At 30.8% G+C, this 20,387-nt stretch overlaps 1 protein-coding gene and 1 pseudogene across 1 annotated transcript; both read left to right on the top strand.

Annotated features, from left to right (window-relative positions):
* Positions 1-463: 463 nt before the first annotated feature.
* Positions 464-19,858, top strand: LOC131651001 (receptor-like protein kinase HSL1; annotated as a pseudogene).
* Positions 5,023-8,207, top strand: LOC131653441 (F-box protein At1g60400-like). The gene is made up of 4 exons (XM_058923576.1): positions 5,023-5,321; positions 5,417-6,319; positions 6,428-6,730; positions 7,121-8,207. Exons 1-3 carry the CDS (start codon positions 5,223-5,225, stop codon positions 6,725-6,727), a joined length of 1,302 nt encoding a protein of 433 aa, XP_058779559.1. The 5' UTR covers positions 5,023-5,222; the 3' UTR covers positions 6,728-6,730; positions 7,121-8,207.
* Positions 19,859-20,387: the final 529 nt, after the last annotated feature.

Below are 20,387 nucleotides of genomic sequence, written 5' to 3'. Positions count from 1 at the left end.
TATAATCATAAAGTTAAATTAAGAAATTGTTTGGTTAAATAAGGATCTGATTATCTTTTAAGTAGATTTTAGAAAAGCTTTTGATTATATGGAATGCGCCTACTTAGAGAAGGTTATTATGACCAAGATGAACTCTTTTGTTCAATGGAGAAATTGGGTTATGACATGTCTTAGTTCAAAGAAGGATTTTAATCGAACCCATTGAGGGTCTATTTTGTATGAGTCTTACATTTGCATGATATTGGTTTCATGACTCTAACTTATGACTTTCCTATTAACATAACAATACCTCATTTACCATTGTGTTAAGGCTTTCTCCTTCAACAACATAACATATATCTCATAGAATTCAGTTATTGGGAAAACTAGTAAGATAGCCATGTGTCTGCACGGGTAAAGTTAACTGTTATAATATATGATTTTATCGGTATGCACTTATAAGAATGGATGAAATTTACGTATAATGATGGTATAATGATGGTCGTATAAAATTACATAAACTCTAAAATGAGAAGTATAAAATAAAATGTTGTTTATACATCAATTGATATCAAAAGAAGCTACAGTAATAAGTACTAATAAATGAGCAAAATGTACAGGCATCTTCAACTACATCAAGAATTCATGATATACAATGGGAGCAATTGATGAACCTGTAAGATAAATGAAAAAAATGGAAGTCTTTTATCATACATGGTTCAAAATTGATAGGGGGAATTCCTGAAAATATTGGAGATATGGTTGCATTGGAGAAATTGGATTTATCAGGAAATAATTTAACTGGAAAATTTCCTAGTGGCTTGTTCATGCTGAAGAATTTGAGCACAATGTATCTTAACAAAAATAATCTCTCTGGAGAGATACCGAATTCGGTTCAAGCATTGAATTTGACAACAATTGATGTTGCAAAGAATCTCTCAGGGAAAATACCGAATGATTTTGGAAAGCTTCAAATGTTGACAGTGTTGCATTTGCACATGAACAATTTTTCAGGAGAGATTCCAAAAAGCAAAAGCCGTCTTGAATCGTTAACAGAATTTCATGTCTCTATGAACAACTTTTCAGGTACTCTTCCTATGGATTTTGGTCTTTTTTCAAAGCTTGAATCATTTCATATTTGCAACGAACAATTTTAAGGGAAAGTTACCGGAAAATTTGTGCTATCATGGTAAGCTACAATATTTAACTGTTTATGAAAATAGTTTAAGTGGGGTGAGTTACCAAAATGACTTTGAAATTGTAGTACCTTGGTTGACCTGAAAAATTTTCAGGAATGAGTTTTTTGGTAAAATTCATGATGGACTTTGGAGAGCTCAAAATTTGGCGAGTTTCATGATAAGTGATAACAAGTTCAATGAAAAACTTCCTCAAAATTTATCTTCAAGCATTTCACTTTTTGATATAAGTTATTATCAGGGTTTCAAAAAACGGTCTGCAACCGCAAAAACGGTCGTGGCAAAATGGTTTTGACAGATGCCGATACAAATATCGATACTATTGTAACCGTTTACTATATTAAAGAACAAATTGTGGTTAATTCACACCGCGACGACAGCAATCAGTGTCGCGACATCTGTACCGACCGAAATTGTGAAAGCCTTTGCGCGACCGCAACCGGTTTTTTAAAACCTTGGTTATAATCAATTTTATGGTGGAATTCCAAAACGGAGTAGCTTCTTGCTTCTTGGACTAAAGTGGTTAAGTTCATAGCTAGCAAGGATTATCTTAATGGAAGTGTTCCTTCAGAGCTAACAACATTTCCCAAACTTCAAACATTGTTGCTTGATCAAAATCAGCTAAAAGTGTCACTTCCAAATGATATATTTATCATGGAAATCATTAGTGATTCTAAATTTGAGCCAAAATCAACTTAATGGTAAAGTAAATTTACCTTCACTTAATGCTCCTGATCTATCAGAAAATCAATTCTCGGGCTTAAACCAACCAAAACCTACATTGGTCTATTGGTTTGATTATTAACCTTATTTTGCTGACTTGTTGGCTTTGTTTGCATTATTCATGATTATCAAACTTTCAAACTTTACAAGAAAAGAAAACATGAATTGGAAAGTTCATGGAAGCTCATCTCATTTTGAAAGGCTAAGTTTCCCAAAATTAGACATACTTTCCTCAATGACAATGACAGAACAAAATATCACTGGCAACGGTGGGTTCGGCACAGTAATACCGTGTACCTGTTAACGGTTTAACCTATGTTGCTGTGAAAAATATCATGAGTAACAGAAAGAGTTTAACCTATGTTGCTGTGAAAAATATCATGAGTAATAGAAAGTTAAGGCAAAAGCTCAAACTTCATTTCGTGCGGAAAGTTAAAATATTGAGTAATATTTGTCATCGAAACATTGTGAAGTTGCTGTGTTGTATCTCAAATGAGGACTCCATGATGCCTGTGTATGAATATTTGAAACACATCAGCCTAGACAAATGGCTGCACAACAAGATTAAATCATAGAGTATGTCAGGTTCCGCACGACATGTTATCCTTGAATGGCCGAAGCGATTGCAAATAGCCATTGGGATTGCTCATGGTTTTTGCTACATGCACCACCATTGGTTGCCTCCAATTGTTCATCGCAATATAAAAACAAGCAACTTACTTTTGGATTCTCAATTCAATGTAAAAGTTGCTGATTTCAGTCTTGCTAAATCGTTGACATTATGTTTGGATTCTCAACATAGTTGATTTAAAATTATAGAATTCTATAAGCATGTATATACTTATGATACATAAACGAAAGGGAAAAAATGTCGGGATTTCATTTCTTAGTTTTATTACTAAAACATATTTTTGTCTAACATTATAGTTGATTTTGAATTCTACTCAAATGAGAGGTTTTTGAAAGTTCTAATTTTATTTTATCGTGATAACCTTAAGTGATGGACATCTTACTGAATGAAAGATGGAAGGAAGAAGTCTTTGAGTGTCATCTCTTGATGAAACCAAACAATTAACCATGGTTAATAAACATATACCTAGTCCTGGATAAATCTTGCAGCCCATATAGTTGCAAGACATCTTGAAATCATAGTTCATCATGCTACTGCAGCTTCGCAATCTTTCTACCGTGGTTGATACATTTCAACGACTCACGGTACTGTAAAAAAATATATCAACATTAGAAAGTTTAAATCTTATAACACGTATTTACAAGAATAAATACAAATTTATTTTACCTCTCCATCTCACACATGTCGGGCAAAATGGTGTGCATATAGATAAAGTAATGAGGTATCTGAGGGGCCTCTTGGATAAACATCAGAAACAGAAGAAGCATGTTGGACTTTTGGGGAATCAAGGGCAGCAACAAGGGGCTCATGTTTCAAGGAGGGTGACGCCGGAGACACATGAACTTCAAAAGACGATGCTTCATCATCAAATGAAGTGGCACCAACGACTTGATGAGAGGGTCTAACTCTTCCCTCATAACGGAAGCATGCTTGACCATTCTACCATGCATCAATTTGTCTACGTTGTTAGACATTTTCCCTGTAATTACACAAGAAAAATCATATCATAATAAACAAGCCAAACTCAGGAGACCAAACAAGCAAAATCATAAAAGTAATGCAGAACAACAAAATTCGGAAGTTAACTTCTGCATTGCAGGACAACACAATGTGGAAGTTAACTTTCGTATCGTCTTGAAACTAGAAAATGAAATATCAGAGTATGCTCTATTGCTCTAACTTCAAACTTCATAGAATCTATATGCATGCTTCACTAAACAACTTATTATGCATCCTAATTTACCATAAATAATCTATGATGTGTTAAACTTTAAACTAATGCATCAAAAACCAACAAAAGAAAGAAAATGAAAAACTTACCAAATGTAAAAATTCAACGATTTTCAATTAAATGGAGTGGACTAGAGGTTGATTGATGTCATATCCTTGAATGCAATGGCAATAGAAGTAGCGAGAAAGCTTGAAAAATGATGGAAATGGAGTTTTCTCTCCAACGCTATTTTGGGTTATGAGTAAACTTTATGAAATGAAATGAAGAAGGAAGAGGGAAGGTCTGACGCATTATATGAATCAATTGTGTACAGAAATTAACATCCGTAAAAAATGCGGAACTTAACCTTCGTATATTTTCATTTATGCTCTGAGACTTAAATTTGGTTTGAAAGTTAAGTTTTGAATTTTATTGGCATTATTGAGTTTTTACTGGGGCACATGACCACCACTCAGGGTGCCAAATTAAATGTCGATATATATATATATATATATATATATATATATATATATATATATATATATATATATATATATATATATATATATATATATATATATATATATATATATATATATACACACGCACGCACACGAACCTCTTAATAATTCAAGATTCGAGTCATAAATCAAATGATAAAAAAAGTGGCAAGATATGTGATCAACAAGCCTATCTTTGATTCAAATCACACTTTAAAAAATATGAAATGTTTGTTTGAATCAAGAGAGATACTATGATTAGAAGTGAAGTATGGAGTTTAATGAACCAAACTTTCAACTAATTGACTTAAACCATATTATTTCAACTTTAAACAAATGGTTTTGATTATTTTTTTAAAAGCTAAATAAACTTTAATTAAGTTTTGTTTGCGAGTTTGGAGGGGAAGAAGGGCGAAGACTTTGAAAGATAGGAAGAATTGAGTGAAAATAATAAAAAGATTTTGAGTATTAGAATTTTAGAGGGTTTAATTTTATTTATAACACCAAAACCCACCCTAAAATAAAGAAACTAAAAAATTATATTAAAATAAAAAAATTTCTATATTTTTTAAAATTTTAGTTTTCGAAAAGAGTAGTGCTATTTAGTACGAAGTAATTTGAAGAAGAAATGTAAGAATGAGTATGTGTCACTATTTTAGTGGTAAATTTTAAATTAATTTTAAATTTAACTTCCTTTTTAATAGGGATTATGGAAGTTGTGATGATAATGGATGGTTGGGATCTATTCTTGCATTTCTTGTTATTCCACTTTCTTAAAATCTTATCCTCTTCCCCCTCTCCTATCATGAAACATGCTATGGAAGCAAAAACAAACGATCCAAAAAGTTGCAATGATGTAATAGAACGGAGACTCAGTTACTAAAAGAGTAAGATAATAGATAACCAAGGACAAGCAGCAAAACCAAAACCTAAAAGGGACAGAACCCCCAAATCCATTAACGTGGCTTAGCATAAACCCTAAAATGCGTAGATTTAAATCTGTTGTCTTTTCTGATTTGAGTTCCAGTTTCATTGTACAGCTTCTAGCTTCTGCAACTCAAACCAACAATCTCGCTTGCAAGGTATTTCCTATTTCTCCATTCATTTTTCCTTTCCAATTCAAATACACAAATCCATTTTCTAGGGTTCCCGATTGGTTTTTTCCTCTTCTGATTAGGTAATGTCTAATTCCGTGACGAAGAAAGTTAAAGTTACTGATGATGTACAGAAAGACATGCTCAGCGATTTACCCGATTGCATTATCCTTCACATACTCTCTTTTCTGAGGACCAAACACGCCATTAGAACTGGCATTTTATCTTCAAGATGGAAGCATCTCTGGAAACGTCTTCCAGCTCTTATACTTTGGAGATCAGATTTTCAATGTTATAATATATTCATAGAATTCATGCGTAAGGTTTTATCTCTTCGCGATTCCTCTGTGTCATTGCACACTCTCGACTTTGAGGATATATCTCATCTCTTGGAGCCTCACATACTTGAATGGATTGTGAATTATGCTATTTCACACAATGTTCAACGCTTACAATTTAGTATAACTAGTGTCGTCGAACAAATTCCTCTTACCTTACTATCATCGCAGACTTTAACACATCTTAACCTTTCAGTTTGTTATGAATGTAAAAGCCTGTTTCCAAAATCTCTCAATTTGCCAGCATTATCTACCTTGGAACTAGGCAATTTTACATTTTATAAAGACTCTGAACCATTTTCAACCTTTAGTAGGTTGAAAAGTTTGCTCATTTCTGATTGCAACGTGGAAGGCGCAGGAACCCTCTGCATATCAAGCGCAACCCTCGTCAATTTTACGATGCACGTTGAGTCAGACTTAGACAACTATTATAAAATTGATCTTTGCACTCCGAGTCTTTCTACATTTGCTTTTCGTGGATATCCTTATCAGGATATCTCTGGTAGCAATATTTCTTCTCTTAAACATGTAGATATTGACGCAGGAGTATTTCCATATAGACTTGATGGGCCTCCTTTGTTTCTGTTCAATTGGCTCCCAGAATTTGCTAATATAAAATCATTGACAGTCACTGCAAGTACTCTCCAGGTACATTAGCTTACATCTTTTGAGGCTGTGTTTTTAATTTCTTCTAAATTTCATAAAAAATTATTTGACTTGCATTAGACTAATCTGCTTGCATCCCTCCTTGCGCAGGCTCTCTCCTTAGTTCCTGAATTGTTGGAGTTTAAGATTCCTTTCATGTGTAAATTGAAGTTTTTGAAAGTGAAAATTGAGGAAATTGAATATGAACTTCGCATGATGTTGCGCGATGTCAAGTTACTGAACGTCGAGTCAAAGAAAGAAGCTGCCAGGATACAGGAAGCATTTAATTTAGGATTGGAACCGTCTCCGCTCGTACCTGATGAAATTGTGGACTTCTTGCTTCAAAATTCACCCTCAGCTAAAGTTGACTTGGTTGATTGCAGACAAAAACCTCTTAGACGGAGATTATAATTGGTTTGTTTTAATTTTTCACTCCTTCTATGTATATGTTTATTAATATATCTTTGGTTATAACTAGTTATTATTAGTGGATAAGCATTAGCTCAGTTGCCTACATTTAAAAAAAAATATTTGTATTCATTTTAAGTCACATATGACCATTTTGATTTATTATCTAGCAGTCAGCTTAATTGTTGATCATACATGTATCATGACTCTGACATTCACAACTGGCTCCACTGTGTTTGGTTCTCACTCAGTGTTCAAGTTAACTGTGCTCCCACTTGAACTTGTGAAACCTTATTGTTATATTTGGTAATGCAAATGCATGAGTCGTGGAGTTAACGCAAGTCTCTATGAGGCTCAATTGACATATTTTTGCTTCTTACCTTATTTGACCTGCAGGTACCTGCCAGGTTGTTATAATCTTTCAGACAAAGGATGTCCTTACTGCAAAACTCCTGATAGAAGATATTAAGTGATCCATTATATGAAGGGCTATAGACATTGGTCCCTTTGTCGGAAATTACTCATGTCGCTCTAGAAGCAATGATACAAGATTGTTAAGTTGGGTAATGAGTTTGTGTTATTAATGTTTGGAAAGTTGGGAAGTGCCAATTTTTTTTTTATGCATTTATGTTCTTTGACGATTTTCCCTGAGTTTGTGGGTTGTTCATTGAGATCAAAGCCTCGTTATACAAAGATTAACGCTTATTTGATCATTTATTTTGCAGGCTATTTTGAATATATGTTTTGTGATGTGGTAGTTTCACATTTCCAAGATTGTTTCAATTAGGATTTAAATCCGAGTACTCTTAATCAATTTGTAGGTTTAGCTATAGTGACCTAGAGATAAAAAGTAATTTTAAAAGGTCATATGCAAGAAAAATGATGTCAATTTAATAAAATTTGAATGATATGTTATAAGATTTGAATTAAAGGTTAATGTTATTGTGAGTGAAATACTATTTGTCAAATCATCCCATCACACTAGAATTTGTCCTATTTGTTGATTATTGTTGTTGGTAAAACATTCCTACAGAATGTTCGGTAGTGTCAGGTTTGGACTGTGATCATACATTCATACTAGATGTATTGCGTCTGTGTTTATATGCATCTGTTGCTACAAGTGGGATTGGTGGCTAGAGATGGTCATAAAAGATTCATGATAAAGCTTATATGTTGCAATGTTTTCCCTCTCTGATTTGTAATCAATAAAGATATCATATCCCATGATTTTGTGCTACCAAATGTATTGTTCCTGCGTTTGAATTGTTTGATTGGTGACAAATTTAAGGCTCTTTTGATCAATTTGGATGATGAGCTTGTCTCTCAATATAATGTGGAAATATCATCATTTAAAAAATATGACAATTTAAAGTAAAAACAGGTGACATAGAGAAAATATCTGCTGACATATCATATACGAACTTCTAAATAATTCATGATTCAAGTCATAAATGGCAAGAGAAAAGTGGCAAGATATATTAACAATAAAATTATGATGTTTATATATGAATTTTTAACTAATTCAAGATTCAAGCGTTTCTTTGATTCAAATTAAAGTATATTTTGAGTCAAGCCAAACTTTGATTTGAGTCAAACTTTTTTTTATTTGAATCAAAACATGTTTGATTCAAGATAATATTTGATTTAAGTCAAATTCTTCTTTGATTCGACCCAAATTATCTCTGATTCGTGTCAAAAGTTGTGATTCAAATCACATTGGTGAGACCAAAATTTGATTTTCTCAATCATATTTGATTTGAATCGTACATATTTATGATTTGAATCACACTTTAAAAAAATTGAATTTTTAAGAATATGAAGTGTTCATTTGAATCAAGATAGTATGATTAGAAGTACGCGTTCATGAGTTTGTGGGATTAAGTTTTTTGGTTAATTAACTTTTTGTCCCTCTAAATATTCTAGATTTCGTGGCATTTAGAATAAATTTCGATTTATTTTAATTTTCCGATCGAAACACATATATGTGTTTTGATCAAAAAATCAAAATAAATTGAGACTTATTCATATTGCAATGAAAACTTACAGATATTTTATTTATGTTTTGATATAACTCCCTGCAAAATAATAGCCTAAAAATCAATCATATGATAACGTTTTCCTTGTTTCCGTTCTATAGAAAATTGACTTGTAAAATAATTCATATTTAATTCATCTCAAGTAAAAAATAAATAAATTTTTGTGAGAGATATCCTTATAATGTGATAAACGTTTTTGAAAAAAATCATGAAAAAAACGAATTCTATGTCATAAAAATGATGTCTTTGAGTTAGTCCAATGAAGTCCAATGACTAAACTTGAAGAAAGAATATCATACCCAAACCTTTGATCAAATCCATTATAAACAAGTAATTTGCTTTGACAAAGGAATTCCTCGAGGAAGAACCTATAGTGGTACAAAGAGAGAATAAATGCGTACGATACAATATAGAGATGACACTTACCTAAAGTTTATCAATTTGTTTGAATATGCCCCAAACGAGTTTTTTTAGTATGAGTATGTTGACATCCCTAGTTGATCGGATTCTTAGGCCTTCCATTTTCTTTGGGCAAAATGTTTGTTTCAACCAACCATATTGATATACTTTTATTGTTATTACCTTTCCATATGATGATGTGTGTAGGCATGGTAAAAAAACCCGTCCCTAGCCACCTCCGCCCCAAATTTTACGAGAAAAAATTAATTTAATTGGGGACGAGGGTGGGTGCGGGAAAACCTGGTTTTAATTACCGGACGAGGCAAGGCAGGAGATGCTAGTACCCCCGCACCCACCTTCACCCCTGCCACGCCCCGACCTATTAAATTTATTTTATTAATTTTATTTTAAATAATTTTACTACCAATTTATTTTTCTTAATCTTAAGATAGTAAATTTATTAAAATTATCATTCATTTATTTTGAAAATATAGATTAAATAAAAATGACCAAATATTATCATTATTATCCCCAACTAAGAACAAGGGCGGGGAGCAGGGCTGTTACAGAATTAATTACTGGATAGTTAAATATAAAAGTTGAGGATATGGTTCATTTTCGATCCTATACGAGTTTTTCTATTAGTTTGAAAGCTTATGCAATTTAACTAATCCCAGTAATATTACATTGATTTCCTAATATCTGATCATTCATTGCATGTGTTACAAAGATTAACTTAAAGTAAAGTCTTACTACTATTTTCTTAGATCATCAATTGTATTTAAGATATTCTCTAAAGTTTTGATTCATCCAAGATTGAACTAACAAAATTTTAAAGTATGCACAGTGTAACCTAAAATCTGACACTATATTTTAAAGTTTATTCTCGATTAACCCTACTCAAAGATAGATATGGCTTCACATATATCAACATGCCGAAATTAATTTTTTTAATTAATTTAATAATTCAAAGTTAAATTAAGAAAAAATAAAAAATTTAAAAACTGAATTAATTACTGGATAGTTAAATATAAAAGTTATTAGTTTTTAATTTATTAATTAAGTGTTTATAAAAAAATATAATACTAACGTGTGCCTTTAAGACATCTACAATATAAGAAAAGTAAATGGTCTGGAAATATCAATTTTACCCTACTGCTTCTACACTCCGCCAAGTGGATGCCTTCACAATGCTTCCTTCCTTTTGCTTCTTATGGCAAGCTTCTTTGCCAAATGCTTATGTTTTGTTGCCTTTTGTTTATTTTATTATTTTCTTTCTCCCATCACTTCTTCTCTTTTAATGTTTTTGCTACATTTCACATTAATTTATATTAAATCTAATGAAAAAATATGTTCATATAATAATACAAGTCTAATAAAAAAATAATCATATTAGTTATAAAATAGAAATTAGTTAAAATAAATTAAATTAATATTATTTTAATTTTTTAGTTTATATCTTATAAAAAACGAAAGGTATAAATTAAGAAATTAAAATTTTATATGTGCAAAAATTTACAATTGATACAAATATTTTTGTAAATGATACCCAAACAAAAAAATATTTGTATACGAAAAAAATCTATTATTTGTCTATATAATTTTATATATGAATAATGGTATTTATGATCCAATTATTTTTTATTCAAAAATGGTATACGGGAAAAATCTATTATTGATCTAAATATTTTTATATACGAAAATTTACTATTGATCAAAATGTTTTTATAAACGATATATACCTAACAAGAATGATATTTATATACGGAAAAAAAATTATTATTGAACTAAATTTTTTATAAAAAAAATGGTATTTATGATCTCAATATTTTTTATCAAAAAATTATATACGAAAAAAATCTATTATTGATCTAAATATTTTTATACACAAAAATTTACTATTGATCCATATATTTTTTATAACGATACCTAAACAAAAACAATCTTTGTACACGGGAACATGAAGTTATTGATCAAAATATTGATTATTAACGGGAACATGAAGTTACTGATCAAAATATTTTCTTATTAATTATACATTCAATTATTATTTTATCACGTGTACCAGACATTTTTCTATTAAAAACTATACATCTGAAATAAATGCGCGCCCCGTACCAACCCGTGCGAACGCACATGTCAGTTCCCATATCCAACTCGCTACGGGAATGTAATATTTTAAGTTGTAATATCTCAAAATATTGAATACTAACGGGAACATGAAATTACTGATCATAATATTGAATATTAACGGGAACCTGAAGTTACTGATTAAAATATTGAATATTAACGAGAACCTGGAGTTACTGATTAAAATATTGAATATTAACGGGAAACTGAAGTTACTGATTAAAATATTGAATATTAACGGGAACATGAAGTTACTGGTCAAAATAGTGAATATTAACGGGAATATGAAGTTACTGATCACAATATTGAATATTAACGGGAACATGAAGTTACTGGTCAAAATAGTGAATATTAACGGGAATATGAAGTTACTGATCACAATATTGAATATGGAGGTCTGTGTTGCAATGGCTGGCTATCCAACATGAACCTAAAGCATGGCCTCTTGAGTTTGCATGGATTTTAGAGAATACTTCTAAGAAAGGGTGGAGAGCAAATCTTTTAAAGTTAGCCTTCACTGAGACAATCTATGGCGTTTGGAGGTATCGAAATGACAAGATTTTTGGTACTAATACACAGGGGTATACGAGTATAAATACTAGTAAAGACATTATAGAAAATATCATGTATAGAGGATGGGCTTCTAAGAAGATTAGAGAGCACATAGCATCGTTGATGTGTTAGATTTTGTTTGTTGGTTGGACTCTTAAGTCACCTTGTATCTAATGATTTTTTGAATTAATAAAATATCTTGATTAAAAAAAAATAAAATAATAATAATAATAATATATTCAATTAGAACTATTATATCTTATTATTCTAATTCTCATTTTTTATACAAAAAGTCTTTAATTCTCCAGTAATAATAATAATAATAATAATAATAATAATAATAATAAATTATAAATATATATTTAATTTAAATATAAATATCAAATAAGTTTTGTTTAAAAAAACTGTCAAATAAATATGTTATAAATTTTTTATAATTTATATCCCATTTAACATTCTTTAATGTATCAAATCCCATTGCAATGTTAAAAAATTATGCTTTTTTAATTATTCTCTTTTATTTATTTTGTTTGATAATAAAATTATAATTTTTATAGAATCATGAATTACTTAGTTTTTCTAAATAATAAATACAAATCAAAAAAATAAAAAGATTAATCAAATTGATATAATTATATAATATCCAAAAATCTAAAAACAAATATTAAAAAATGTATATAACTAATTTATGATAGATAATAAATAAAAAATATAAATACAATTTATATAAATATATATATATATATATATATATATATATATATATATATATATATATATATATATATATATATATCATTTTTAAAATATAAGTTAAAAATCTCTCTTTTCCACATTTCAGATTTAAATTTAAATAATAATAAAAAGTAACATCGATATTTTTTATAAAAATTAAAAATATTATAGTAATTTTTCTTTCTATTTTTAAAATTTGATTTTTATAATAATATTTAAAAGTTTCTCATATCATGTTGATTTAATTATTATTAAAAAATTTCTCAAATAAAAAAAAGATATGTTAGAGAATTGAAGTAAATAAAATATTGTGAATAATAGTTATTTTTAAAAATAAACTAATTATTAAGTGATATGATAATTTAAATGGTATATTCATTTTATTTTAATACTTTCATGGTATAAAATAAAAATATTTTTTCCAAACTCAAAACTATATGTTAAAGAAGTGAAGTAGATTAAATATTACAAAAATAATAATTTATAAATGGAATTAAAGATAAAATGATATGATAGTTTAAAGTTTATAAGTATTTTATTTTAACTCTTTAGTAATATAAAATAAAAATATTTTTTAAATATTTATTATTGTTCTATTCATATATATATATATATATATATATATATATATATATATATATATATATATATATATATATATATATATATATATATATATATATATATATATATATTGTTATATTGAGAAAAATGGTAGATTAAAAGATGAATGTTATATTCAAGAGCACTTATATGATATGATAATGATCTCTTTCACCTTAGTCAAAGGTCTTAGGTTCGAATTCAATCATAACCACGAAACAATTTTTATTTTTTTGAATGTTTTGTCATCTAATAGAATTCTCATCGATTTGAGGGATTAATCACTTTAATTATCCCTTTTTTTCCTATTATTTTCTTTTAGTTTTTTTTTCCACTCATTCATTTTACCTTATAATTTTTTATAGGTACAAATTTTTATAGATTTAAAAAAAAAGAATTATAAAAAAATGGATGTTATATTAAAGAATACTTGCATGATATGATAAAGATCTCTTTCAACTTAATCGTAGACTTTTTATTCAAAATAAATCCTAACCACACATCAATGTTAAATTTTTTGAGAAAATTTAATCATCTACTAAAATATCGGATCAAAGGATTAGTCCCTTAAGTTAACTAATGTTATTTTTCTATTATTATTTTTCAATAATTCATTTACCATTTAGTTTTTCTTTTTCAGTGATTACATTATTATTAAAAAATATAATTATTTATCACGGACTAATGTTGTTAAGTTCATAGCTAGCAAGAATTATCTTAATGGAAGTGTTCCTTCAGAGGTAACAGCATTTCCTAAACTTCAAACATTGTTGCTTGATCAAAATCAGCTAAAAGTGTCACTTCCAAATGATATATTATCATGGAAATCATTATTGATTCTAAATTTGAGCCAAAATCAACTTATTGGTAAAATTTCAAGTTCAATTGGTCATTTACCTTCACTTAGTGCTCTCGATCTATCAGAAAATCAATTCTCGGGCAAAATACTTTCTATACTTCCTAGAATCACAAATCTCAATCTATCATCGAATTATTTGACAGGTAGTGATTTTGCAAATTCAGCTTTTAATAGTAGCTTTTTGAACAATTCTGGTTTATGTTGGTGATTTTAGTATCATCAATGCATTTTGGTAGTAATGTGATTTACTATAGGCCAATGCAATTATGCGTTAAGTTTGAAACGAGTTAGGGTAGTGCGGAGTGCACGTTCGTCGAGCCAAACGCGTAATTGAATATGAATAATAGAAACGGGCATAACGTTTCGTTTGAATAGTTGCACCCGTTCCCAACGGACATAACGATTCGTTTGAATAGTTGCACCCGTTCCCAACGGACATAACGATTCGTTTGAATAGTTGCACCCGTTCCAACAGACATAACTGTTTTCCGAAAAGGTGTGTCTGTTCGTTTCTATTATTGGTCTCCTATATAAGGAGTCTTTTGGTCTCGATTTGGCATACAAAATTAGATACTTCCTCTCTACATTCTGATCTGTTCTCCATTGTCAGAAACAGATTGTTCTTCAAGAATTATCCCCGCAAAGATTTCGTGAACCCAGACAAGAATAGGGTCGAAATACTTTGTTCGGAAAGTGAACGAACACGATTCTTGAAGATATCCAGGATTATCATACCAAATATCTAACAAACGAACAAAGTATTCTTTCTGATAATCATGGTTGGAGGAGGAAGCACCGTCAAGGAGATGACTAAAAGTTTCAGAAAATTGGACAAGTTTCATGGACAATAATCGACATCACAAAAATGCAAATCCTCTAAAATAATTCCAGAGTACTCTTCGCTACATTCGAGTTTTCACCGGTCTTACGCAAACTCGAGAAGGCTGAATTATCCTGGGTATTCCTGCGTAGAAACTCCAAGACAAATTGGGAGTGCTTGAAATACTATAAGAAAAGTGTTCCGTACACGATTCTAGCCTCGATTTCATTCGACTGAAATTGATTTTTCTAACAATCTTATAGTAATCAAATAATGATAACCGAGGCTTTTACATCATAGATCAAAAACCGAACAAGAATTGTTGTCGCAGATTCAGGTACGCTAATATGATTTTCGTAAAGCACTCTGAAAATTAATATTTAGATTTTAAATGAAATCATAATAAGATTGTTTCATGCATACGCGTAAACGTACTGTACGACACTACGTAATTAATTTTACGGCATATGTTTCCTTGCCACTAACATATAGCATAGTCAGGGCCGGCCCAATCAATTCCGAGACCCTGTTCAAAATTTAAAAATAGGCCTAAATTAAAATTTTAATTGTTTAAAATTATATATAAAAAATATAATTATATATATTATATATATATATATATATATATATATATATATATATATATATATATATATATATATATATATTAATTTTTAAAATAAATTAGTAAAAGAAAAATTAGTATCATGATAATTAACAATAAAAAAATTTCATATGTTTTTTAATATAAGAGTTATAGCAACAATATTCTATAATTATATTATATCCATTTATTAACATAGTAACAATGAAATTGACTTCTTTTTTTTTTATAAGTAAAATGTATTAATAATCCAGTAACAATGAGATGGAATTGACTTAATTGCTTTTATAAGTAAAATGAGTTAATAATGCCATAGGGGTGCAACACGGATACAACGATTATTACAACACATTAAACCACATAGAGTCTAAAAAGCACACACATTAAACCACACAGAAAGTCTAAAACATACAGGAAGAGAGCACCATTTAGAAATTTAAAGAATAAAATTGGGCCCTTCAAATGATGAGGCCCAGTGCTATATAGCCTGCTGCGCCGGTAAATGACCGGCCCTGAGCATAGTAACAGTAGCCTATCTAAATTTTAGATTGGATTGTAAGTTTTTTTTTTTTAATTCATAGTAACATGAATTCATATTTGTAATTAATTTGAAATGGAAAGCCATGAATACATACTAGAAAAAGAAAATTGGTAATGAAAATTTATTTGCAACGCTTAAAATTAAACCGATAGCATCCGGATGAAAAGTTGTAACTTTTAAATATTTTTTTTTAATTTTTGATAGTTTCTTTTGAACTGTCGTGTCTCTTCATAAAGATTTTATATGTGCACATACTTTTTTGAAAAATTAAATTATGGACTGATTATTAGAATAATCAAATTTCATGATTTTAAATATGCAATTGAGTTTTGATTTGTATTCTATGTGACTAACATGTTTATGTTCAATGAGACTTTTTATTATAAGACACATGAAGATCATTTAAAGATGGTTCATGACTTCTATGAATTTGGAGTCTTATTAAATCCCCTTATATAGAATTTTGAGAACCTTATTGCGGAGGATAAAGAATTCGAGATTCTCACAAGTTAAAAACCTTGTGAGGAAAGTTCTCAAAGGATTGTTGAAAACACAAATCAAAAGTTCGTCAACGATTACTATGCATTAAATATATTTTGGATATATATTTAAAAGGAAGTATCATAGTGATGATACACAAAACTTCTACAAGAATTGATTAGTAACCAAAGGCTTCAGACAAAAAGAAGGGATTGATTATTTCGATACCTATGCTCCAGTTGCCCGTATCACTACTATTAGATTATTGATTGCCTTGGCGGCTATTCATAATCTAGTGATTTATCAAATGGATGTCAAAACAACATTTCTGAATGGTGATTTGGAAGAAGAAGTGTATATGAAGCAACCTGAAGGTTTTGTAATGCCTGGTAATGAGCATAAAGTGTGTAAGCTAGTTAAGTCGTTGTATGGGCTGAAACAAGCTCCAAAGCAGTGGCATCAAAAGTTTGATGAGGTTGTTTTGTCTAATGGTTTCATTCTAAACCAAGCTGACAAATGTGTATATAGCAAATTTGATACATCCGGTAAAGGAGTTTTCATTTGTCTATATGTTGATGACATGTTGATCTTTGGCACCGACCAAAATCAAGTTGATAAAACAAAGAATTTCTTGTCGTCAAAGTTCTCCATGAAAGATATGGGAGAAGCGGACGTTATTCTTGGTATTAAGATTAAACGGGAGAATAAGAGGATTGTAATTATGCAATCTCATTACATTGAGAAAATACTTAAGAAGTTCAATTATGGAAATTGTTCTCCAGTAAGTACTCCCATGGATCTAGGAGAAAAGCTTATGCCAAATACAGGTAAACCTGGGGATCAACTCGAATACTCAAGAGCTATAGGCTCTTTGATGTATGCTATGATTAGCACTAGACCGGATATTGCGTATGCGGTTGGCAAATTGAGCATATTTACTAGTAATCCTAGTAGACATCATTGGCATGCGATAATTAGGGTATTCAAGTACTTGAAGGGTACTATGAATTATGGATTGTCATATATGGGATTTCCTTCGGTGTTAGAGGGTTATTCGGATGCTAGTTGGATAAATAATGTTGAAGATTCATCCTCTACAAGTGGATGGGTGTTCTTGCTTGGGGGAGGTGCCATCTCATGGGCTTCCAAGAAGCAAACATGTATAACTAGTTCCACAATGGAATCTGAGTTTGTAGCATTAGCTGCTGCTGGTAAAGAAGCAGAATGGCTAAGGAACTTGGTATATGAGATTCCGATATGGCCTAAACCGATATCACCAATTTCTATCCGTTGTGATAGTAGTGCCACACTGGCTAAAGCATATATTCAAATATACAATGGAAAGTCTAGACATTTGGGTATTAGACATAGTATGATTAGGGAATTAATCATGAATGGGGTGATATCTATTGAGTTTGTTTGGTTGCAACAAAACTTAGCTGACCACTTGACGAAGGGGTTAGCAAGAGACTTAGTGAAGAAGTCGGTAATTGGGATGGTATTAAAGTCCATTTAAATCTATTAGTTATGGTATACCCAATTCCCTTCTAATACAACGTTAGAAGCAGAATTCAATGTGGAAAGATCATAGTTAAAGATTGGAGCAATTGTGTTTATCTTCCCAAGGTATGTGCTCAGACCTGCAAGTGATGGCTAGGTTGAAGTATATCTTCTTAATGGTTCTTTTGAAAAATTGCTAAAGCAGGTGCAAGATTAAAAGGATCACCTATGTGAGCATGAAGTTTTGCCGCTTCAAGAAGTTTGGACTTGGCTTCCTATATGCTTATTAATGGATAAGGACACATGGCTTGTAAAGTGTCAAGTATGAATAGTAGAGTATTGTAAGAAACATATGTGTACTATATCTTTAGATATTCAAATGGATTGACGGGTTCAATCATTATGACACCCTGATTTTCGAATATTTGGAATGTGTATTTGTACTAAGATGAAAATTCAATCGTAAGACATTTTCTTCTATGCATTTGTTTGATCGTTATACCTGTAAAGTAAATCAAGGATTATACTAAAATGGGGGGAGTTTGTTGGTGATTTTAGTATCATCAATGCATTTTGGTAGTAATGTGATTTACTATAGGCCAATGCAATTATGCGTTAAGTTTGAAACGAGTTAGGGTAGTGCGGAGTGCACGCTCGTCGAGCCAAACGCGTAATTGAATATGAGTAATAGAAACGGGCATAACGTTTCGTTTGAATAGTTGCACCCGTTCCCAACGGACATAACGATTCGTTTGAATAGTTGCACCCGTTCCCAACGGACATAACGATTCGTTTGAATAGTTGCACCCGTTCCAACAGACATAACTGTTTTCCGAAAAGGTGTGTCTGTTCGTTTCTATTATTGGTCTCCTATATAAGGAGTCTTTTGGTCTCGATTTGGCATACGAAATTAGATACTTCCTCTCTACATTCTAATCTGTTCTCCATTGTCAGAAACAGATTGTTCTTCAAGAATTATCCCTGCAAAGATTTCGTGAACCCAGACAAGAATAGGGTCGAAATACTTTGTTCGGAAAGTGAACGAACACGATTCTTGAAGATATCCAGGATTATCATACCAAATATCTAACAGTTTATGTGGTGATACACCAAAACTTAGTCTTGGCCTTTACAATTTCGGCCTTGAAAAACCAACCAAAACCTCAAATTGGTCTATTGGTTTGATTATTAGCCTTATTGTGTGGTGACTTTCTTGTTGGCTTTGTTTGTATCATTCATGATTATCAAACTTTACAAGAAAAGAAAACATGAATCGGAAAGTTCATGGAAGCTCATTTCATTTTCAAAGGCTAAGTTTCACAAAATTAGACATACTTTCCTCAATGACAGAACAAAATATCATCGGCAACAGTGGGTTCGGCACGGTAATACCGTGTACCTGTTAACGGTTTAACCTATGTTGTTGTGAAAAATATCATGAGTAACAGAAAGTTAAGGCAAAAGCTACAAACTTCATTTCGCGCGGAAGTTAAAATATTGAGCAATATTCGTCATCGACACATTGTGAAGTTGCTATGTTGTATCTCTAATGAGGACTCCATAATGCTTGTGTATTTGGAAGACATCAGCCTAGACAAATGGCTGCATAACAAGAATAAATCATTGAATATGTTAGGTTCCGCACGACATGTTGTCCTTGATTGGATGAAGCGATTGCAAATCGCCATTGGGATTGCTCATGGTTTATGCTACATGCACCATGATTGCTTGCCTCCGATTGTTCATTGTGATATAAAAACAAGCAATATACTTTTGGATTCTCAATTCAATGCAAAAGTTGTTGATTTCGGTCTTGCTAGATCGTTGACATTACTTTTGGATTCTCAATTCAAACAGAGGTGTCCCGTGATTTAGAATCAAAGAGTGAACCCCCTTTCCACCCAGAAGAAGCAGAGCGAAGTTTAGACATCATACCCCATTGTAAGAAGCGACAACCCAAATCCCATATCGAACATTTAAAATATTCCTTTAAAGCCTGGTGGTCTCAAAAATCTAGCATCGACTCCATTTTCCTAACAAAGCTAGGTTAACTAAGCGGAGGTCATAGACTCCCAGACAACCGCTCTTTTAGGATTTGCACACATCCGCTCATCTAACCTAAGGGATCTTATCATTATCACTTACCCCCTCCACAAAAACTTCCTCTAAAACCTGACAATTCTCCTCCACACTTTGACAAACATTTTGAGGAAGGACAAGAAGAAAATGATAATAGCATTCATGACCGAATTAAGAAGAGTCACTCTCCCCTTTATGATAACATACTAATGTTTCCGTTACTCGCTGATTGTTTGAAAGAATCGTGTCTTAAATTTTGACTTGAACAATTATTAAAAAGAATTTAATTACTTTTCGATTGAATTCTACATTTTTAGTATTCTTT

The sequence above is a fragment of the Vicia villosa genome, linkage group LG2 (genome assembly GCF_029867415.1).
Source record: "Vicia villosa cultivar HV-30 ecotype Madison, WI linkage group LG2, Vvil1.0, whole genome shotgun sequence".
Classification (NCBI taxonomy): Eukaryota; Viridiplantae; Streptophyta; class Magnoliopsida; order Fabales; family Fabaceae; genus Vicia; species Vicia villosa.
This window is presented reverse-complemented; position numbering and strand designations above follow the sequence as displayed.